General features: G+C 40.0%; 2 protein-coding genes across 14 annotated transcripts in view; one reads left to right on the forward strand and one right to left on the reverse strand.

The window, feature by feature from the left end:
• HLTF (helicase like transcription factor) overlaps nt 1-10,977 on the reverse strand; it is a 28,726-nt gene extending 17,749 nt beyond the window's left edge. For 5 of the 8 annotated variants that reach the window (XR_013931675.1, XR_013931676.1, XM_080409456.1 and 2 more), the window contains exons 1-12: nt 10,753-10,977; nt 9,229-9,439; nt 8,485-8,651; nt 7,890-8,023; nt 6,782-6,882; nt 5,966-6,040; nt 5,570-5,761; nt 5,340-5,435; nt 3,692-3,740; nt 2,139-2,226; nt 1,352-1,431; nt 212-301 (exon numbers count right to left, since the gene is read on the reverse strand). Coding sequence is in view for 6 of the 8 variants with exons in the window: in XM_080409456.1 (XP_080265582.1) it covers nt 212-301; nt 1,352-1,431; nt 2,139-2,226; nt 3,692-3,740; nt 5,340-5,435; nt 5,570-5,761; nt 5,966-6,040; nt 6,782-6,882; nt 7,890-8,023; nt 8,485-8,651; nt 9,229-9,439; nt 10,753-10,967 (1,498 nt within the window). In the remaining 2 variants the exon portion in view is untranslated. The remainder of the gene's footprint in view (nt 1-211; nt 302-1,351; nt 1,432-2,138; nt 2,227-3,691; nt 3,741-5,339; nt 5,436-5,569; nt 5,762-5,965; nt 6,041-6,781; nt 6,883-7,889; nt 8,024-8,484; nt 8,652-9,228; nt 9,440-10,752) is intronic. The other 3 variants (XM_080409455.1, XM_080409454.1, XM_080409458.1) reach the window with 3 other exon arrangements.
• A 217-nt stretch (nt 10,978-11,194) lies between these two features.
• On the forward strand, nt 11,195-22,328 carry LOC308072492 (tubulin alpha-3 chain). Of its 6 annotated transcripts, none has more exons than XM_080409465.1 (5): nt 11,195-11,336; nt 19,284-19,506; nt 20,042-20,190; nt 21,086-21,766; nt 22,005-22,328. In XM_080409465.1, the coding sequence occupies exons 2-5, from the start codon at nt 19,386-19,388 to the stop codon at nt 22,299-22,301; spliced, it is 1,248 nt and encodes a 415-aa protein (XP_080265591.1). In that variant the 5' UTR covers nt 11,195-11,336; nt 19,284-19,385; the 3' UTR covers nt 22,302-22,328. The 6 variants fall into 6 exon arrangements, with proteins under 6 accessions (XP_080265591.1, XP_080265594.1, XP_080265590.1 ...); XM_080409464.1 differs by lacking the exon at nt 11,195-11,336 and adding an exon at nt 15,038-17,983; XM_080409466.1 differs by lacking the exon at nt 11,195-11,336 and adding an exon at nt 18,014-18,499.
• The last annotated feature ends 116 nt before the right edge of the window (nt 22,329-22,444 follow it).

Below are 22,444 nucleotides of genomic sequence, written 5' to 3' on the forward strand. Positions count from 1 at the left end.
GAAAACGGAAGTCATATTTAGTGGTGTAACAGTTCACTTCAAAGCAAAGTAGAAGCTTAAGAAACTTGTGGTTCCCTGAAGTCCTTTCTGAATTTCTTCACCTGCACAGCATCAAAGCAATTTACAAAGATTTCAGCTTAAGTCAAATACGTATAATGCTTCAACTTCAAAAAACTCCGAAATTAATATTACCTGTTTAACCCTTCATTACCTTTTCTCTTTGTTTGTCTTTTTAAACAAGTAGATGAAGGTAGAAGAACAGATGCAAAGCCTGTGTCTTCTTGCATAACACAGGAAGCTGCTGCAAAAAGCCAGACAAACAGATTTTTCACACCATGCAGAATATGTGTGTGCATTTATTTTTATGACATGTTTCATAGAAGTCAAACCTGTTAATCAGATTACATTATTGTAATGGAGAGCAGAAGTAGAGTATATCAAGCTGGAAGGGACCCATAAGGAGCATCAAGGCCAACTCCCTGCTCCTCACAGGACTACCTAAAACTAAACCAGATGGCTAGAAGAATTGTCCAGACACTCCTTGAACTCTGACAGGCATGTGTGCAGAAATATAGTATCTTATACATCTATTGCAGGTTATGAACCTTCAGAGGAATGTAGTTTACCAGTCATTTAAAAAAAAAAAAAAGTTTAGCACCGGTTTCACGCCAAGTACTTTAAACCTAAAAACTGCTTACTCCGGAGTACCTGTAGCCCTTCATTTTTTTCCCATGCAAAATACTTAGTTCAGTAAGTGACGTGCATTCTTGCCTCTTCACGATCACATTTCAGGTATTTACCACAAAAGATGGACTTGTTCTTTTGAATTTGTTTTTCCAACCCTAGTGTCCTGACAACAAGTCTATGTCAAATTCTAAAAAACTTAGCAATTCTGTTTTTCACCATCCATTTGACCTACTCATAGCTTGTTACACCACCACTCATTCTGCTAAGGAAACAAACCACAAACACTAACACCTAAAATACTGCTTTTCCATTCAGTAATTTCTAAAGTTTTCTGCTTATAGTTTTGGTTCAATAAAAAAAACAAAAAAACCAAAAAAAACCCAAACAAACAAAAAAAAAAACCCCCAAAAAAACCCCAAACAAACAAACAAAAAAAAACCCAAAAAAAACCCAAACAAACAAAAAAAAAAACAAACAAAAAAAACCCAAACAGACAAACAAAAAAACCCCAAAACCTCAAACCACCAACAATAAAACCCCAAGGAATTTAGTTAATTACTTTTCCAGTTAATTAGAAATTCTTTCCAGTTTGGCTTCAGAAAGGAAGACACCAGGTGTCACAGTAACCAAATAATAATAAAAAAAAATATTCCTTGCAGCTTACTTTCTGTTTGTTGCAGTAGCCATTCTTCGGACTCTCCCAAGTCACTGCTTCCTGAATATCTGCGTTTCTTGGCTTTATCTCTAAGATATTATCATTAAGAAAAAAAAAAAAACAAAACAAAAGCAATGCACAACACCACCACTGCTTGAATTTACATATTAAATCTCAATAGCATAAAGCAAATAAACTTCATATTGCAAATAAGATACTACTGTGATTTGAAAATCTTCTCCTTAGAAGGGTTAGAGAAAGGGAAAACACAGAACACAGAGATGCAGGGTGAATGACAACTCATAAAACTTGGTACAGATTATCACTGAAGTTCACACCCAATTATAAGAGGCGGCTAGTGTGTACTGAAAAGGTTCAAACACATTAGTAAGCTTCACAACTTCAACAGCTCAAAGCTGTCTGTCCGAAGCATGGCTGCAAAGTATTTCTTAACCACTTCAAAACCCAGCTGCTACTACAATAAAGATTACTTCACAGCCAGGTTCTTAGATGCCACACACAGATGGTACTAGACACCTTTACTACTGAAGGGGACACCTAAGAATGTAGTCATGCAAGCAACATAGAATAAGTCAATGCTTTTTCAATATATTCCAAAGTGCAACACAGATAGAGAACACATGATAAATCTAAGCAGAAGTACAGCATACTGAAAGGTGAGAAGAGAGCAGGAACACTTTTTAGGCTATGGTTAATCATAACCAAATGCCATTATTTTTACTCAAAATCTATGTAGCAAACCAACCATACAAAAAAGATTATTCCAGCTATCTACCTTTTTGGAAGACAATTTGAGTATTCCAACAGAGTAGTTTCAAGCTTCTTTACTTTAGAAACTCCAGGCTCCATCACATTGCTAGAGTCTTCATAAAGAAGAAATCAGTATTTATGAAAAACATGCATTGTCTTCAACTTGGTTATTGAACATGGGCAATTTGATCATGTACAAACCTTCTTTACAACAACTTTAGTTCTGCATAGGACAAGTACTACTGATACTGCAGCCACAAATGAAAATACTCTTAAAACAATCCTGAATATTTACAAAGTCATAAAATGTGTACTGAGACTGCAGGTAGTCAAAACCAAACTGTCAGGAAAAGAAGAAAAACTGATGTAAGCATTGTACTGTTAACAGTAAGGGTAAAGTTCTATAAATTAGTTTTAAATAATGCTAAATGGTAAAGGGTTGGGGTTTTTTACAAGTCAAACCTTACTTATTAATGATTTCTGCATAAACTAAAAATAAATAACAGCAACATTCACAGAAAAAATGTGGTAACATCACAGATGGAGGGCTGGGGGAGTCATGGGGGACAGTTTTGTTGGGTTTTGTTAAGGTCTTCTATCAAGTAGTGAACAAAACATCACCTCTGTGCTCTGCCAATAATAGCATATCAGAGGCAAATGCGAAAAAGAAAACAAATTAGTACAACAGATATCAAAGCTGAAAGCAACAGCACTTGCAGAGTTTGCTTGATGCAGAAAGAAAATGCTTGACACTCTGGGAAAAAAAATAATAATACAAAAATCTTGGATGCTGCTAGGCATTTCAGCTTTTCTGGTAACACTCATATTGACCCCCATGGAAGTCTGCATTTTCTCCCTTCCAGAGTACTAATAATAATAACTGTCACCAGAGGCAGTTCATACTAATGTGTTCTCCCTGTATCAGTCCCTTTCGTGTCTTTTGTGCTATTAGTCAGGCCATCTGTATTAAAATTCCTTGCATGGGAGGACAGCAAGGGAAAGTTACTGCAAGAAAACTTCAAGCCCCATCCATTTCTTTGGTCATTTTCAAGAGCATGAGTTAGTTACAAGACTTAGAAACAGCAAGTATAATTTTTCATATACATCTGTAAATTCCCCTGATACAACCTGAAAACTGCAGGTGTGAAAAAATCCTTCTAAATGCTTGGTATCTGCTCATTACTTAAAAGTATTTTAAAAAAATCCCAAAACTTAATACAAAACCTAATTACAATTTAACTACTAACGTTTACTGTTTAAACAAGATTCTAACAGAAGCATAAGTGCTCCTGGTTTACCTACAAGGAAGGAAAAGGGCAAGCACAATCAAGGCAGAATCCCACTTCCTGGATGCAGTAACTTTCCTGGCAGGATGTAGCTTTCTCACAAGGCACTTAAACTTCTCATCTGTCAACTGAAACATCTTTATAAAGGTACGCTTCAAATTCTTCTCTGAGATACTTAGTTTAAACTGTCAAGAGTTTGTGAAGACTAGCACTGAACACAGACTAAGAGTACCCCAGGGAATAACATTAACTATCACACAAATATTACTGGACTTTTCATAGTTCGCTTTACCTTTACATAGTCTGCGTCCAGTGTTGTTCATGGTGTTAGTACCAGATACCTATTGAGGAATGGAAACTTTTGTACTTTAATGTAGTAACTGGAAAAAAATGCCAATAACATTATTACACAAATCTGACCAGTGATTAATTACTGCTCTGAAACATGACAGACTTGTTCAGTGGCAAGTCAGACAGGCACTTAAAGGTGCTTAAAAATCTATACAAAAAGCTATACTTTTTTTTCAGTAGCCACATACACAGTTCAAATGAAACCGTCAAGAGGCAGAAGGAAACTCAGTCTACACAGCTGCCCTAGAAAGAAAACAGACAAATAACATTCCCCAGCTGACATTCTGAGGTCAAACACACAGCATTGTTTTGGTAAATTTAAACAAGAATGGTAAAACGAAACAAAACCTCCAGCATTAATACTGTCAGGGAATACTTACATAATAAATCACTTAATCCTATCACTATTTAGTTTATTTCATCATCTTGAAAAACATGTCATTACAAAAGCAAAAAGCACTTCAACTACACCACACAAGAAGAGTTTGCACATTGGTATTAGTTCACTAGTTGCAGTTTCCCCTCCTCTCCATTTCAAGTATTTGGCAACAATACAAACTGAGATTTATTTATGTACTTCATACCAAGGTGCTCTGCTTGCTATTTTGGTTGTTTCAGGCACTTCCTTCAAACCACACAGGAACTATGTATGCACACCCCCAGAAAAAAACACCACTTCTATTTGTGCAGTCACAATTTGCCTATAGGAGAAATTTATAATAACTTTATGCCTTCATAAATTCTTCCTTGGGAGTATACCTAAGTATACACTCCTAAGATAACAGTCTCTACAGCTCAGTTATATACTCTGAAGTAACACAGTTCACCTACCTTCAACTAACCTACCCCATTCTTCCTATTATTTGGTGTACTTGAGTAAGTGTCATGGTTTAACCCGGCTGGCACTCAAGCACCATGTAGCCGCTCACTCAGCCCCCCCTCCCCCAGAGGGATGGGGAGGAAGATCAGAAAGGAATGTGAAATTCAGGGGTTGAGAGAAGAACAATTTAATACGTAAAGCAAAAGCCGCACACACAAGCAAAGCAAAGCAAGGAATTCATTCACTGCTTTCCATAGGCAGGCAGGTGCTCAGCCATCCCCAGGAAAGCAGGGCTCCATCACGCGTAACGGTTACTCAGGAAGACAAACACCATAACGCCAAACGTCCCTCCCTTCCTCCTCCTTCTTCCCCCAGTTTATACACTCAGCATGACATCCCATGGTATGGAATACCTCTTTGGCTGGTTTGGGTCAGCTGTCCTGGCTGTGTCCCCTTCCAGCTTCCCGTGCCCCTCCAGCCTCTCACTGGCAGGGCCCAGGAACCTACAAATCCTTGATTTAGTATAAACATCACCCAGCAACAACTAAAAACATCAGTGTCCTATCAACATTGTTCTCACACCAAATGCAAACCACAGGACTGCATCAGCTACTAAGAAGAAAATTAATTCTATCCCAGCTGAAACCAGGACGGTACATTTTTCTACAAAACGTACAGAAAGTTCACCATAAAGAAAGTTACTAGCCACAGGTTTTTTGATGAACCACTCTATTAACTCTGTTAAAACAATCTTTTTCTTTCATCTCACCTCATAAAACTTATCACTTGTGATCTTTTCAACAGGAAGAGGCTTGCCATCTTGAAAATTTGTGAGAATCAATGCAATAGTAGTGAGCGTTTTCCCCTGTGTAACAGAAAAGAATCCCGTATTTTCCACAGGTTAAAATGAACCAAATGACCAACCAACCAAGAACCACACACACGTTATTTACAAAAAAACCAAACACCAAAACATTAAAGCTTGGGAAGTATTATTACCAGTCCCATATCATCAGCCAGTATTCCTCCAAGAACATTTTCAGGTCGCTGCTTTTCTGCAAAATTTGTAAGTATATTGTAATAGAAGTTACTTCTCTTTTCCCAAAACGGTGGCAAATCATTACTGTTCTCACGTGAAACCATCCAGGCTAAAGCCTGCTTCTGGTGGGGAAGCAAGGGCGTGCCAACAGCCTGCAAATTAAAGAGCTATGTTATACACTATTCTCATATTAAATATGATGTTCCATTTTTGCAAGATTTTTTTTATAAAGTCCTTTATATCTACTGAAGTTTTTTCAATTCAAGCATCCCTTGTGCCCAGACAAAGCTGAATATGCATCTAGATGTTTAAGTATTTGTATTTTTAAAGAAAATGGTTTCTAGCTTAAGAAATACCTCTGCTCCTTCCATTTCACAAGTTTTATCATCTTCCTTCAGATCCTCAAACAATTTGTCAAATTCACTTTTAAGCTGCATAAATGAACACAAAAAATTAAAATGATTGCAATTAAAAATAACCTCGCTAAATAATCAATGACCCTATTAAATCACAACTACCTGTCATATGGTAATCAGTATAGATAGGTCTTCCACTTTAGACTTGATTTACTGGAATATGTTTGTTAGCTACCGCTATATAAAAATTAAGTTCAGTTTTTCCAAGACAAACACAGGCCAATACAAGCAGAGGCTTGAGAAGGGATGGCTACATATATTCACATCCTTGTGCAACACTCACTGAAGTAACTATTTCACTCTAATTTGAACAAGCAAACAAAAAGCAAAACCAAAACCAAATCACCACCCAAGCCTTCGCATATCACCCTGGGCCAAATCTGAAGATAAAAGACTGGAAGTCTGACTTTACTTTCATTTGAGAACTTAACATACTTGTTACCTGGTAAAGCACTGGGACAGAAAAAAGAAAACACACCACCACAACAACGTAAAAAAAAATAAATCACTGACCAATCAAAATCTCCCAAAATTACACAGGACCCAAGGCTGTCACAGCTAAACCACCTGCTTACAGATAAAAAAATGAAAAAGTTCAAAAGTTGAAGATCAATTCAAAGTGAATCTGTCATTTTGAAAGGAAAAAATAAAAGCAAGGGACTTCCACTTCACAAGCACTCTTTCATTAATGGAAAAGTTAAAGGTGCCCACTAATAAAATTCCAACTTCCAGGTGTTTTTAGTATGAAATGCAAACCTGGTTAGTCGTCAACTGCACAGCAGCATGAACCGGAGCACTGTAACTTGGACCAGCTCTCCCAGAAATCCACTTTGATCCAAAACCACATTCTGAACCTACTTGCCATTAAAAAGACAGTATTTTGAAACACTGCAGTATAACAACTTCCCAATCTCAGCCTTCACTGGCTCATGAGTAGCCATAATGACCAGATTGTGGGCTATAAGACAGTCTCTTTCATCATTTGTCTTTCAGCCTCGATTTATCCTTTACTTTGAATGGGCCACAAAGGCTTTCCACAAAGCTTTGCAAGGCTCACAGGCAATGAGCTGTGGGTTGGGATCCTTCGAGATGGCAACTATGTTTCTTAAAAATTTTTGTGTTATATGAAATTTGAATTGGTAACAGTATGATGACTGGTTACACAAAATGTTTTTTTACTCCAAACTCATCTTCTGTCAACTATGTGCAATAGAACCTCTAAGATAAAAGCTGAAATCTTGCTATGTGTACAACAGATCTATCCCTTGCCAAGCATTTATTTCTGTATGCATCCTTACACCCAACTACCACTGCTTCAACAAAGCCTGGTTCCAGGAGCACAGATGCTTTTTTTGTGAGGCTGGTTCTGCAAAGTATCAGGTCTGCTGAGCTTATTTGTTCAGAGACATCTCATCTTTATTTGCTCACACCTCACTAGTCAGAGACACATCTTAGGATCTCCTAAAAGGCAGCACTGTCTCTGAAACCTTCACCCTATGAAAGGATTTAACCTGTTTTGTTAAAAAAAACCCTTTTTTTCATGTCTGGAGAAATGCAGGGCATCATTAGAGATTTAGGGAACTTACAGTTCACACTGTATCTCTGAGGTTGCTCAAATGCTTCTCCAGTTGGTGGGAGGTAACATAAAAGATAGGACACAAAAGTATACTTCTTATGCAGTTTAAAATTAATAGCTGTGGCCTCTGCATTTTTCCCCAACTAAGTTAAAAAAATGACTAAAAAAATCACTTTGTGAATGACAAGATTATGACAAGGATTAAGCCCTTAAATGTTTCTTGCAACTAATGGCAACTTGAATCTGAATATTTTAAAAAGGAAAAAAAACCAAAACTTCAAGACTTACCTTTCAGGGGGAGAGCCAATTTAAATCCGTGCCTTTTCAGCTGATCTAGCACTATTTCCTTGTTTTCTTCTCTTCCCCAAAAGCTCATTTGTACAGGCATGGTAAAGGCATTTTTTGCTCCATAAGGGACAACCCTGATAAAAGGCAGGAAAACACCACACAGCAGTAATCTTCTAATCACTTGATTTTTTTATAATAAGCCTTGGTATTCATTCAGCAAAAAGTGTCCCAAAGTGCTTATTTTCATCAAAACCCAGAAGGTTCCAGATAGGTGTTAGTACTCATACTGCATAAACCTTTTATACAAACCACCACATGCAGTTAATCTAAGAGTTCCACTACAATCTTTAAGGAATTTGGTCTTACTGTTGTCTCTACATTTTATCTTAAATGGGAAAGAATGAACTATACGCAAGTAATTCAACAGAAGAATAGAAGAGTCTGAAAACATGAAGCTTTAATCATATTACTAAGAGCTGTCACTTCTGTCAAAAGAGAACACTTACAAATAGTTCTCAGAATCTGCAAGCATAGCAACAAAAAATGTTTCCATTATTTATATTCATAGAACCAAAAGCATAATCTTCACACTTACCCTTCAACTACTGCTAGTTTGTTGTCCATAATGCCTGCCAATGCTGCTGCTAGTTCTTTTTTTATATGGCCTACTTGGTCTCCATTCACATTATTTACTTTCACTGCATTTTTATCATAAGGATTATTGGGCTCCCTCTGAAGTGCAACCATTTCATTGTTATTAACCTAACAAAGTAAACCAAACAAATGTCAAAACACATTCATTTAGTTGCAAATTATTTGCAGAAATATTTAATGTGCCATTTACTTAAGTATTGTGAAGCTTAATTTAGTACAGCATTCTGATCAGTCAAATAGCCTAGTGTTTATTCAAAATACCTAAAGTGTTACAGAAAGGCTACCTGACAGATGTCAACGATTGCAAAACAATTCCTGAGAGCAAGAACTACCTTCAACTAACACATTTTGTAAGGGAACAGACATCCCTTTTTGTCAATGTAAAGAGTTCTAAGACCTATCTAATTTCTTGTTTTCAGTCACTTTCACTTGCCTTATGTGGGTGAGCAGCTACCAAATAAGTAACCCAGATTTGAAAGCTTGCTACTTTAATCAAATTTTGATTTAAAGTTTTACATTAAGTATTACCCATGAAGGATGCTGAATACAGTGGGGGGAGGCAGGGCAGATTATTAAAACTGTACTCGGTCAAAAGTTCTAGGAACTTTTGCAATTTAATTAAATGTATTTTTTCTGAAGTTGACAACAACTTTTTCTCCTGCTTTATAACTTATCATGCACTTACAATCCCTGTGTAGTATCGTAACCCAACAACACTTCCTCGCAAAGTTCCATAAAGGATAGCCATGTCTGTGTCCTCCTCTGTTCCATAAGTGTCGCCTACAGAGAGGAAGTCTTCCAATCCAAGACTGGAGTAGAAGTCCGAAGAGGAAGAAAGGGAATATTTTCTCTCTCCTCTGCAGATGTTATACTGAGAGACTCCTCTTGGATAATCTCTGCAGAAACGCAAATTGTGAAATATTTAATACAATAATAATCATAATCACTGAATTATTATTTCCTTGTAATCTATTTTACCCCTTTACATAAGACTACCTATAAACAGCAGTTTTACAATTTTATTCAGGTAATATTTACCTGGAAACATTGAAACAAAGAACCACAGGAGAAAACTTTGCCACTTTTTAACCCCAAATGAATTAGTTTAAGCCAATTACAGCAGAGTTGACAACTTAAGGGACTAAACTATGGTATTTGTGCATTCCACCCTACCTTCCCTCACAGGATTATATTTGTCAACAACCGTAAGAATTCTCCAGATGTAGTTATATCTCAAATTATAGCTGGCACAGAAAAACTCAATGTATTTTCTCAAAACCAATTTTCCTCATCTAAGAAGACAGTTAAAAAAAATATTCTGTAAATTATTAACTCTCTGTAACTTCCTGCCTATGCCCACAAAGGTTGAAAGGCTAAAATAAGCTGTTCCCTACATGTTTATTAAGCCTGACTTCACATCCTCACCTCTATTATTAGTAGTTACAATGAACTTCAGACATAATCAGTAACTCCAGCTCAACCCAGGTAACGACACCATATATCTCTAATGCGAACTTCCCTAGGCCAGGCTCCTGTTTGGTGAAGGCATGTGCCCAGTAACCCACATTATTATTGCACACTAGCAGATGGAAACATCTCTGGCCATGCATTTAATGCGTGCTGGAGTGAAGATTGACATACTGGCAGTTGTTTTAACAGTAAAATCTCAATAGAGTTTCAACTGATACATAATTACCATGTCCTTTGGTGAATCCCAAAACTACCTTACTGTCTTGCTGGATTAATGCGAGAGTACTGCCAATTAAATAATTAGTTTCCATTGACTAGTTGCTCAAAGCTTGGCACAGTAAGCTCTGGTTTCCTTCGCGAGCGATATCTGAAGCTAGGGCCCACTCGCCGCCCCGCGCCCCGGCGGGACAGGGCAGCCGCCTGCCCGAGAGGCGCCCCGCCGGGCCGACTGCCCAGGGGCCCACCAGAAGCCATTTTGGTACTGCCCCGCGGAAGAGCTCTCCGGGAGCCCTGCTACAGGCCACATGCGCGAACAGCTTTGGCACCCACAGAGGCGAGGACAAGGCCAGGACGGCGGCGGCCCCGAGTCTCTATGACAACCACCCCAGTTGGGCCCGCCGCCCGCCAGCACCTCGCCGCCCGCGGGTCCCGCCGCGAGCCGGCCGAGCGCAGGCGGGACCCGCCGCGATGCAGAGCGGGACGGGCGCCTCCCGCCTGCCGCCGCCGCCACACCCCCCACCGTCTCACTTGAGCAGCCTCCGCGACATGGCGGCAGCTGAGCCCCCGCGGCCCGCAAGGCGCAGCGAGCGCTTCCGGGCCGCGAACCCGCGCTCCGCAGCCCGCACCGGCGACCGCCAATCCCTGCCAGGGACGCCGTAGGCGCTGGCCAATGAAGACGCGGGGCGCCAGGAAGAGACCGCTTCTGCCTCGCCCCTCCCCGGCCGACAGCCCCATCCTCCGCCGCAGTGACCCGCCGCGGGCTCCCGGCCCTGCCGGCACCGCGCGCAGCCTTCCTCAGACAAGTGGTAGCGTTAAAACAGTCCGTTTAGAGCGGTAGAGAACCGTTAACCGCAAGTTACAGACAATGCCGTGTTTACGAGCTTGCAAAGACGCCAAGAAGGCGAAAGAAGGCACAAAAGGCAGCGCGGGAGGGTGTCGGGGGTCATTTCCGGGAAGTGTGTCTCGTCAGAAGAACCTGACTAGGGAAGTAGTGTCTGGCACGCTGAACAAGGTAACGCGGGTGGTACACCACCTCAAGCAGAAATTATATGTTGTTGAGAATCGCTGAAGTACCTACATGTGGACTCATCCATCACTGCCGAGGTCAGTGATAATTATTAAGCATTTAATAAAAGCCTTTTGCAGGACAGCCTTTTTTGCCAAATACTTTCACGTCACTTAAGTGAAAGCACTCAAGTTTCCTACAGCTTCTCAAAAACTGCAACCAAATGTCCTATAATTTAAGTCACATACTTGCTGTAACCAACAACAGGTGAGGAAAATAAGATGTTTTCTTCTTCATAGGTCTACTATTCATAATAATAATAATAACTTTTAAAAGCTTCCTTTGCTATAAACTGAATGCTTTCACTCCATTAACTGAAAAGTCACCGAGGCAGCCACTGTTACCCATTGAAAGAAATGTTTTGCCAAAGGGACCTACCAGTTCCTAGATAATTCTGGATACTAGACGAAAGAAAATGATACCTTTTTATCCAAAGGTGCAAGTTAATTAAAAAAAAAAGCAAACAAAAAAAAAAAAGAAAAAAACCACCACCCACAAACCAAAAAAACACAACAAAAGGAAACCAAATCCCTGCTTTTCAATTACTTAACCCTAAAACTTTGCCAGCCAAGGATAGAGATGATCATCAGAGCAAGCTGTCCCAGCATTACAATCTGACGTATCTGCTGTATAAATTCACTGGCTTATAATAGACTTGCCAGACTAACTGTTGGAGACAAAGGCAGTAAAAGAAAACCCAAATTGTTAGATTGATTTTTGACAGAATTTTCTTCTACGTGAACAGGTCATTTCTCCACTTTACATTTCTACAGATATTGCCATAACTCCTAGATAGTTTTAAAACTGACTTCTTATATCTTTTAGAAGCCAATTTGAACTTCCGTCTACAGATATCTTTCAAACAGAAGTGTAGTTTTCTAGGCAAGACCCTGTTTTTCATTAAATTACTGACACATTCTCACAGACGCAGTGGTTCAAGATGGGAGCTTAAAATCTGTCCGTGTACCTGTTCTGGTCAGTGCAAATTTTGCAAGTCACAAAGACTGAAATAAAACTTCTACTATAGCTTTTACAATTAAAGCTATATTTTTACAAGGAAAATTATAATCACACAGGATTCTAGGAAACTATTAATAATTAGGCTTCTGAGAAAAATTACGATAAAACATTCTCCCATAAGGATCTGCACATTCATTAAACCCAGAAGTGACAAACTGAGGCCATTCACAGTAATTTTTGAAAAGAAGCTCTTTGCAAACTGTACTGGTTCCTAACTCAAGCAATGCATATGGCAGACTGGAGGGAATCCTACTCTTGAGCAAGCCAGGAGACCTAGGAAGTAGTCCAACACTGAGATTCCAACATCCACAGGTTCATGAAAACCTACAACAGAGAATGTTTTGCAGTCCTAAGACTTGCAGTTCACTGCTCTCTCTCTTTCACACATAACGGATATTTACGATTGCTACACATTTGAACGGGAACAATTTTAAGTATCAAAAGCCTTCCAGAAACAAATACTTTTCTTTACTCATTTATACTGTTTACTATCCCCATACTGTTTCTTTATACTCCCCACCCCCTCTCATTTTTCTTCTTCCATACAAAGCCTGTGAGATTTTTGTAATCTTCTCTTGAAGACACCAGAAACACAGACTTGGTCATCTATAAATAGCATATTTTAGTGTGATTATTTTCCAATCTGATATGGTTAATACAGCTGAGGACACAAAGATCAGCACACACCATACCCTATAAAAGGTTAGGTATAGCAGCTTATATCCTGCCTATGTTTTCACATGATCTGTATTTTCTGCATCAGGAGTTCAGTATCTCCAGACAAAAACATCTGGCAGCGATGGCATTATCAAGTCCTTTCAGATTTTTTTTCTAAGGGACTCTTGAAGAATAGATGAAAAATGCTGAATACACAGTCCCTCTTAGAGGCTCTACACTACAGCCGCTATTTTGGAGAATTTACTTTCTCAGACTCGTTTCCTAAAGTGAAAGGAGTGGTCTACAATGATGCGTCCTACGCTCAGCATTTTTTCCATCATTACCATTAGATGGCAATGCTGCATAGGCCGATTTTTTTTCTCTTCTGTGCCAGTCATTGCTATTATGAGTGGAATAACTGCCTTTTAATAAAGGTTTATATCCACGAAGAGTCAAGGTCAAAGACCTTCCTGACCTGTCAGACTAGAGTAGTAAAGATGTACAAGAAATTCTGTAACTAAGAGTATATAAAGCAGTTTGGGATGTATAAAAGCACAGTAGGAAGAGTTGAACAGTCACATCAGTTAGTGGTAAATAGATAATTATAGAGTTAAATTTAAGTGTTATCTCGGCATATATCTGCACAACTATTTCCAGCAGAGAATAGAATTAATGGCCCCACAGAAGTTTTGCAAGTGAAATGTGGAACATAGCTTTGTGCAGAATTCTAAACACCAAAGTTCATGAGAATGAAGTTTGATCAGCTTTAGTTAGGCAGTTACAGGCACAAAAAATGTGACTTATGAAAAGCCTGAGAGCTTGGCTTACCTAACATACTAAGACAAAGATTGAGAAATTGGGCATGATTGACTTTTATACATAACAAAGCAAACCACAGAGAGGGAAAGGATTATAACCCAACCAAAATTGTTCACAAGCACAGATGGTTGTTGTGGATACTCATACATACCAGAATACATACAGACCAGAAAAAAATAGAAAAGATACCAACATGAATAGCTGGGTTCTAGATAACCCTTCCAGAACAAATGAGACCAAAATAAAAGGTTATCAAAGAGATCAATTTATAATAGCAATTCTGTTGCATAGCTTCCTCTGTCAGCAGGGAACTGTGCTCAAAAAGTCCACATCAGTGACATACCAGTAAATGTAAGAAAATTAGTTGTAGAAGAATGGCTGCAGAAGCATGGCCTTAGAATCTCTGAAGATCTGCACAATCCAGGCCTGGTATTAGAATAGGCCTGTAATCAGAATTGTGCTGAAGTTGCTGTGCTGAAGTTAACAAGAAAGGTAGCCTTGAGCTATTCTTGAATCCTGAGACCAAGTAATTATGTTGTGCCAACAGCCCGTGGCTGTAGCAAGCTACAGCTGCTGGGAAAGCAGGTGCAGGGCCAAGAAAGATAGGGAGCAGTATGGGAATATAGGGAGTAACAAACTACAAGGCTGAAGCATAACAACACAATTAGCTACGTGGATAGAATGCTTATTTTAGTCATGATAATTAAGGGTGTGAGAACCGCGTGCGCTTAGAGACTAATAACCAATTATATTTTTGCTTTATGAATATGCATGTGTATCGATTCTATATAAGTAATGTTAGTAACTAATAAAGTTGAGCAAGATTCATAACTCATATTGAGCGTCTTCTTGACTCCGGTGAACCCTTCTCCCAACAATTAGTAAATCCCTGCAGTTTGATGATGGAGCTCTTGCTTTCCTGGGGATGGCTGAGCACCTGCCTGCCTATGGAAAGCAGCGAATGAATTCCTTGCTTTGCTTTGCTTGCATGCGAGGCTTTTGCTTTACCTATTAAATTGTTCTTCTCTCAACCCTTGAATTTTACATTCCTTTCCGATCCTCCTCCCCATCCCTCTGGGGGAGGGGGGAGTGAGCTTGTGGCTGCATGGTGCATGAGTGCTGGCTGGGGTTAAACCACGGCAGAGACCCAATATAATAAGGGCATAAAGTTTTATTCTAATACAAAGTCTGTCATCCTTTACTACTCCAGGAAATAGTACTACTCCTGAAATCCTACTATTTCAGGATTCAAACACACACACACGTAGAATTCAGATGCAAATGCACACTGAGCACATCTCTCTCAGATGTAAGCATCAAAAGAAAAACAGGAACACTGAAGTTAAGGGCACTATCACTTTCAGAAATGTGTACGTATCGACTTGCTATATTTTGATTATACAAAGACAATGCTGTCTAAAAAACCTCAAGGTATTGTCCCTTCAAAGCTTGTTTGCTATCCTGCAGGCACTGAGGGGCCAGTCCAAAAGTGGCTACCTTTGAAGTATTATCTATCTGTTATATATACTGAAAACCACCATCTTTTAAAGTCACCTCCATAACTTCTTCAGAAAAGCTATTCTCAGAGAGATCTGCAAGATGATACTTGATTGTTTTCATATAATCCAATGCAATTTTATAGGGGTACATTTTTATATCAGTATATGAAAAGTATTAAAACTTAAATTATTAAGTATCCTTATACTATTAAATCAAGTATATGAAAAGCAGAATATAAAGAAACCTTAATTTTAGTAGGTTATTCATAAAAAGAAGACCCCAAAGATAAGAAGTATGAACTGTTCATAGGCAAATATGTCCCCCCCATCTTTTTTTGTGTTACAAACTAAATACAGGATTGCATTCAGCTCAAGGATTGTTTCAAGACTTCCCAGCACTGTAGGCAACCTATCATTTTCATTGTGTCCCTTCCAGAAAAAGGAAAGGGATGGAGCAGGGACAAAAAGTGATGGTGATAAGCCTAGAAGACTCAGGCTAGTTGCCCCAAAGGAAAGACACAACTGCTGTTGCTGCTGAGTGGTGCTGTCTTTGTCTCAGAAAGGGCTTCTGCCCAACAGCTGATTCTCCTATGGTTTTCCAGGCTTTAAATGACTTAAGCTAGGAATTTGTGCAAGAAAGCACCAACACGTAAAGCTTGCCCTTCTAATGAAATGCTTCTGTAAAATAGTTCGAGCACAGATGCAGGTTTTTTCCACTCTCAAGAGAAATATAGCAACTTATGTACTTCAAAATGGAGTTACAAGTCACACAAGAAAAAGCAATGGTCATGTGAATGTAAATCAGCATAAAGAAGTAGGCACAATAATGAGCCTGGCACCTTTAAAAATGAGGACAATAAGTAAAAATAAACAAATAAACAAAACCCCCAAACCAAAATGGGCCAATTTTCAAATTACTTTGGTGTTTGTTTCTCAAACTGCATCTTAAACAGACTCCTTAGTCACTTCAGTCCTAAAGATAAGCTTCACCAACCAAGAAACACCAACATCACTCACAGAACCAAATTCTCTTTGATTATGGCAATCTTCATTACAGGCCTAGGCCTTTCAGAATAATCAACCTGTACACCTATCTCTTAAAACTCTGCTGTTCTGGGCTTTAAGCTAACTGTAAGGCTAAAGCCAAATTTCAACCATATAACTAGGTCATAGGTCTCCAATTCAATATTCCATAGTGGTATTGACCCCATAAAACAGAAATTTAAAATGGTAAAAATGCTATTGTTGGATTCTTGAGTACAGCTGGGAAGGAATCTATTTAGTAAGAATATGGCCATATTTGCACCAGCTCCTGGGTATAAACTGCATTTCTAAAAAGGTTAAAAAAAAAAATCAGAACAATAGCAGGAACTGGCCATTAACCTTGGTGTTAAGTTGCTTCACTCCCTCAGATGTAGCTTTAAATGCAATTGGTTGTAAACTATGGAAAGCCTTGTATACAAATTGCATAAAACTTGCATTGGAACAACTGAAATCTCATAGAAAAATACTCTAGCTTTAATCTTAAATAAAACACCAACAACACAACACTACCGAGTTTTGTAGTTTCTCTTGAAAGGTTTTATTTTCTCCCGAAACTACAGATACATACCTTCTATTTTGCAGAAAAACAGAACTTAACTACTCCCAGTAACCCAAAAATCAAGCCTTGTGGGCAGACCTGAAACAGAGAATGTCTTCTGCTCAGCACAGCTGTTTTTTTTACACACAGAGCAAGGATACAATTTACAGGAATAGAACGTGATAAGGCCGACATTTATAACACATATAATTTATTTCCCCCATTTCAAATTTGAGGCAGCTCTCTTTAAAATGAAGTTTTCTTTCCAACTTTCATTCACTCTGTCATAAAGATAATAATCTTGACTGAGTATTTCTATTGTACAAAGTCATTAATAAGCTATGCTCAAGAAAAAAGAAAAAAGGGGGTGGGTGGGTGTAAAAAAAGGACTATTTGATTGTAGTATCTTCCTGTCCAATCTTGTCCAGAAGTACACGGAAAAAAATGAAGGCTTCTAGCTACATTTCTTTCTGTGCAATTTCTGTCACCATGTTAACTGCCTGTGGCAGAACTAATGTTACAGGAAATAATCTCTGCTGCTAGTCAAAAAAAATTCATAGAGCTTTTGCTGCATTTTGTGGATCCAATCTCCTGCTCCAGCTTCATGTACCCAGCAGGAAAATCCTCCATGCAGGAATGCTGCACGGGGAGCACCGCAGGAGGCACGCTGACCACTGGAAAAGATGTAAGTTTTGACAGGAAGGCAAAGGGGAAAGAACCTTGCCTGTGGCATGGCTGCTCCTGAAAGCAGATAAGGGTGCTCACTTCAGCTTCGAACATCTAGCTGCACCTACCGGCTACCAGCCTTTTTCTCGCGAAGACATTTTCAGGCTGGCCGAGGCCACCCCTCCCGCCCGGACAGCCGCCTTCCCGCCGCCTCCGCGCTTTACCGGAGCAGGCGGCAACCATCACCCCACGTGGGGAGAAGAGTGCCCTCGGCTAATCAGCACTCTCCGCTCGCCTCCAGGCCGGCCCGGGAACAGCCAATGAGAAGCCAGCACGCGAGAGCGCGGGGCTCGAGGCGATTAGCCGTCGACAGTTGGGGCTGTAGGTCCGGCGGCGGTGGCCGTGGCGCGGTTTGAGCACCTTCGCTTAGCCAGCAGCCATGGTGGGGAGCGGGGTCGTCGCGGCCGGGGCAGGGAGGGGCTTTTGGGAGCGGATCCCCGTGGCGAGGAGGGGAAGGGTGTTTGGGAGCGCCTGTGCCTCGGCACGGCTCGCGGACAGTCTCTGCGTGAAGTCCCCGCGGTGGCAGCAAGGCAGAAGGGCTGGGGAGGAGGGAAACTGGCGTAAAAGTTAATGGTTCAGAGAGGCGAGGCACAGAAACTTGAAAGGCGTGATCGCTGAAAAGCAACGAACGTCTGTCCGCAGCAGGCGCCGCGCGCGCGGAGCCGTGAGGGGCGGACTGATACCTGCCGCAGTCGGCGGAGCGGTAACGGCGGACAACCGGATTCTTCCGCCGGGCTGTGTTGCCCCGGGTGTGCGGCGCGGCCGATGGGAGGGGCGGAGCGGTACGGCCAGGGCGCGGGAACAGGGGCCGGCGGGAGAGCTTTGGAAACCGGGTGCCAGCTGAGCAGCAGTAAGTACACAGTGTCGCTGGCGAAGGGCTTCTGACATTACCGCGAGGGTGAGAGCTACAACATGGAATCAAGGGCACCAGTTCTGATGGAGCTATCAAGGAAACAGGGAAGAGCAGCCCAGACACCCTACTACTTCTTTTCTACCCCTGCTTTTTCCTAGATACGCTGTAACAGTAAGCTAGAAAAACAGATTATTTGCATCTTGGGTGTAAGAGAAAACTAAGGTATTGGAGAAGTTAAACATTCATGGCACGGTTGCATAGAATCAAAGGTGCTGGCTAAAAGTGAGCAGATGACATTTGAATGGGACTCTCAGATGATTTCACAGAGGAACTCAAAAATGTATGAATTGCCAGGGGCTGGATATCTCTGTGCTTATAAAGGGAAACATACTAAGTGGTCCTGTGCAGGAAAGATTCTTGCAACAGTTACCTGGTACATGATTTGGCAACAAATCAAGGAAATTTGGGGGTATTATATAAAGAAGTGTTCCAGAACTAAAGGAAGGTTTGGGCAGATTATTAACGGTAAGAGTATATGTGCAGTATGGTAAGGTATGATGAATAATCTGTATTCAGCCTACGTGTGGATAGAAGCTATGTTGTCTTTAAGGTCTTGCAATATTCTCAGTCAGCCCAGGTCAACTAAGGTGAGTAGTCTTGCAGCAGCAGACAATTTGATCAGTTTGACTGTTACTCGAGCAACCAGGGAATACTGCAGCAGCAAAAGATCATGGAAAGATATGAGCCACAGATAGTTATTGTGAAAATAAAATGTAGAAGACAGAGTAGTTCCATATCTCTTTATCCTTGTTCTGTTTTCAATTTGCAGCGTGAATGCCTATCTGTCCATGTTGGTCAGGCTGGTGTTCAGATTGGCAATGCATGTTGGGAATTGTATTGTCTTGAACATGGGATCCAGCCTGATGGTCAAATGCCTAGTGATAAAACTTTCGGAGGTGGAGATGATTCATTTAACACTTTCTTCAGTGAGACAGGAGCTGGTAAACATGTTCCCAGAGCAGTGTTTGTGGACCTAGAGCCAACTGTAGTTGGTATGTACCCAACATTAAAGATCTTCAGTGTAAAAGTAAAGATGTCCTACAGTCTTTTTAGTTTGTTCAGACTGCTATAGGTTTTAAAAGTTGTGTGTCTGCATGCCATTTTGACATTTGAGGTTATTGTTATTTGAAAGAAACGTATGCGCTTTGGAAGGAAATAATGGTCTATAGGTAACAACATTTGGAAAACAATAGAACTTTTTACGGTCTGGACAGTCTTTCTAGACTGCTGCACTGCATCCAGTTTTGGTTAATTGCGATCCAGAATCTTGTCTGTAACTGTAAGGTAGTTTTCTGAGCGACCTCTGTGTTCTCAGGTACAAATACTGTTTTGTGAGTTCCAAATGTTTTCCCCTAAACAAAGGGGGTGAAGTTGTGCCCATCTTTTAGCCTAGTCAGACAAGCTGTGTATAGGCAGGGATGCTGTCTGTACTCTTTTGAACATGTGCACTTAGTGTGTAGTTGCTAGGTAGTACACAGAGAGCTGAATAGATCAAATGTATGTTTATGGTATTTTGGTTTTTTGTAGATGAAGTGCGTACAGGCACATATAGGCAGTTATTCCATCCTGAGCAGCTCATTACTGGGAAAGAAGATGCAGCCAATAATTATGCCAGAGGCCATTATACCATTGGAAAAGAGATTGTTGATTTAGTGCTAGATCGCATTCGCAAACTGGTAAGAAAACTTTTAAGTACTGCAAGTCAGTATTTAAAATAATTGATACAGCTCTATAGCTATCTATAATGAGATGGTTTGCTGCTTTTTGCCCAAAGAATTTTCTGCATAGTTGATTGCTTAAAACAAAACTTTTACCTCCTCCCCGCCCCTCCCCCCCCCCAGTTAAATAAAAATTCAGTCAGTAAAACTTGGAAGTTTTTAGGCTCTGAAATACCATTATTTGAAAGTATTTTAAGGATACCTCAGAAACATATTATAAAAGCCTTAAACAAATGTAACAACATTGTGGGGGTTTTGCTTTTTTGTTTGTTTGTTATTTTCAGTTTGAATCATGCTATTGCATGTCACATGAAGTATTTCTAATACCCTGAACCTCAGGTTTTCATTGAATGCTTAGAAATTTTAATTCTCTTAATTGTTTTATTTATCTTGATGTTGCATTGTGAGAAACTCATGTAGGATGATATGAGTCAAAGTGAAATAGCAATTGTCTATTAAAAATTACAAAAATAATAACAGTTGTTTTCAACATCTGATTGGTACTTGCTCAAAGCTGGAATGGGAACATAAACAGATTGTAAAGCTGTAACTCAGCTGTAATTTATAATAACTTGTCAGTGCCGCACAGCTGCTCTTGCTTACGGTAGTATTAAAAAGGCATCAAAGACAATTAAGCAGGTTTTAAACACTAAAATAATTGTATTGGGAAAAAGTTATGCAGAGGCACTTGTACCTTTCAGTAAAAGACATGCAAGAAAGAAGACCAACTTTCGAGAATGTTAGGTTTTTTATGAAATGCTTTTGAATGATTATTTTAATACTGCTTTCTCCTGAATCATCAATAACTTTTTTTTTTTTTTTCCCCTCCCACTTTTTTTCCACCGCATTATAGGCTGATCTGTGCACAGGACTGCAAGGTTTCCTTATCTTTCATAGTTTTGGAGGAGGCACTGGTTCAGGGTTTGCATCTCTGCTCATGGAAAGGCTCTCTGTTGACTATGGCAAAAAATCTAAACTAGAGTTTGCAATTTATCCAGCACCACAAGTGTCCACTGCCGTAGTGGAACCCTACAACTCAATTCTAACTACCCACACAACATTAGAGCATTCCGACTGCGCCTTTATGGTAGATAATGAAGCCATTTACGATATATGTCGTCGGAACCTTGACATTGAACGTCCTACTTACACCAATTTAAACCGATTAATTGGGCAGATTGTTTCATCCATCACAGCTTCGCTGCGTTTTGATGGAGCCCTCAATGTAGATCTGACAGAATTTCAAACTAACCTTGTTCCATACCCACGAATCCATTTCCCCCTGGTGACATATGCCCCTGTAATCTCCGCTGAAAAAGCATATCATGAGCAGTTATCTGTGGCTGAAATCACCAATGCTTGTTTTGAACCAGCCAACCAGATGGTAAAATGTGACCCTCGCCATGGCAAATACATGGCCTGCTGTATGTTATATAGAGGTGATGTTGTTCCCAAAGATGTCAATGCCGCTATTGCTACTATCAAGACTAAACGTACCATTCAATTTGTGGATTGGTGCCCAACTGGATTCAAGGTAATTTAAGCAGCTTTTTAAGTGCTTGATGTTTGAATTACTAGGAAGTGTATAGTGTTCAGAGGCAATTGTCATACTACAATGTTTTCATGTCCCTGCTAAATATTTTGATGAAGTGCAAAATAATAACTGTCAACTATTTTATTTGCTCGTAACCATGGTGATTTTTGATTGTTAACAGAACTAAGTCCTTAAGCCTTAGCACTCATAAGGAAAGTTTTCATTTGTTTTCTTGAAGGTGGGCATTAACTACCAGCCTCCAACTGTGGTGCCTGGTGGTGACCTTGCAAAGGTGCAGCGGGCTGTGTGCATGCTGAGTAACACAACTGCTATTGCTGAAGCATGGGCTCGCCTCGACCACAAATTTGATCTCATGTATGCTAAGCGTGCCTTTGTGCATTGGTATGTTGGGGAAGGAATGGAAGAAGGAGAATTTTCTGAAGCCCGGGAAGATCTAGCTGCTCTTGAGAAAGATTATGAAGAAGTTGGCATAGACTCAGTAGAAGAAGAGGCTGAAGAAGGAGATGAATATTAAGAATGCTGAAGTCTGGAAAAAATTATTTTTTAAAAAACCCAAAACACTATTGCAGGACTCTGTTCACTTGTTTGATTGCTCTCAAATAAAGTTTTAAAGGTTCTACCTTCTGTTTTTTTCTTTACTATTATGCTGAAGTCTGG

Source organism: Falco punctatus (genome assembly GCF_963210335.1).
Source record: "Falco punctatus genome assembly, chromosome: 13".
NCBI classification, from domain to species: domain Eukaryota; kingdom Metazoa; phylum Chordata; class Aves; order Falconiformes; family Falconidae; genus Falco; species Falco punctatus.

Bases quoted from the DNA above. Each gene is read 5' to 3' on its own strand.
- LOC308072492 (XM_080409463.1), top strand. From the start codon at position 19,185: ATGGAAAGATATGAGCCACAGATAGTTATTGTGAAAATAAAATGTAGA. The intron at 20,191-21,085 runs GTAAGAAAACTT...ACCGCATTATAG, and splicing joins TAGATCGCATTCGCAAACTG to GCTGATCTGTGCACAGGACT. The intron at 21,767-22,004 runs GTAATTTAAGCA...GTTTTCTTGAAG, and splicing joins GGTGCCCAACTGGATTCAAG to GTGGGCATTAACTACCAGCC.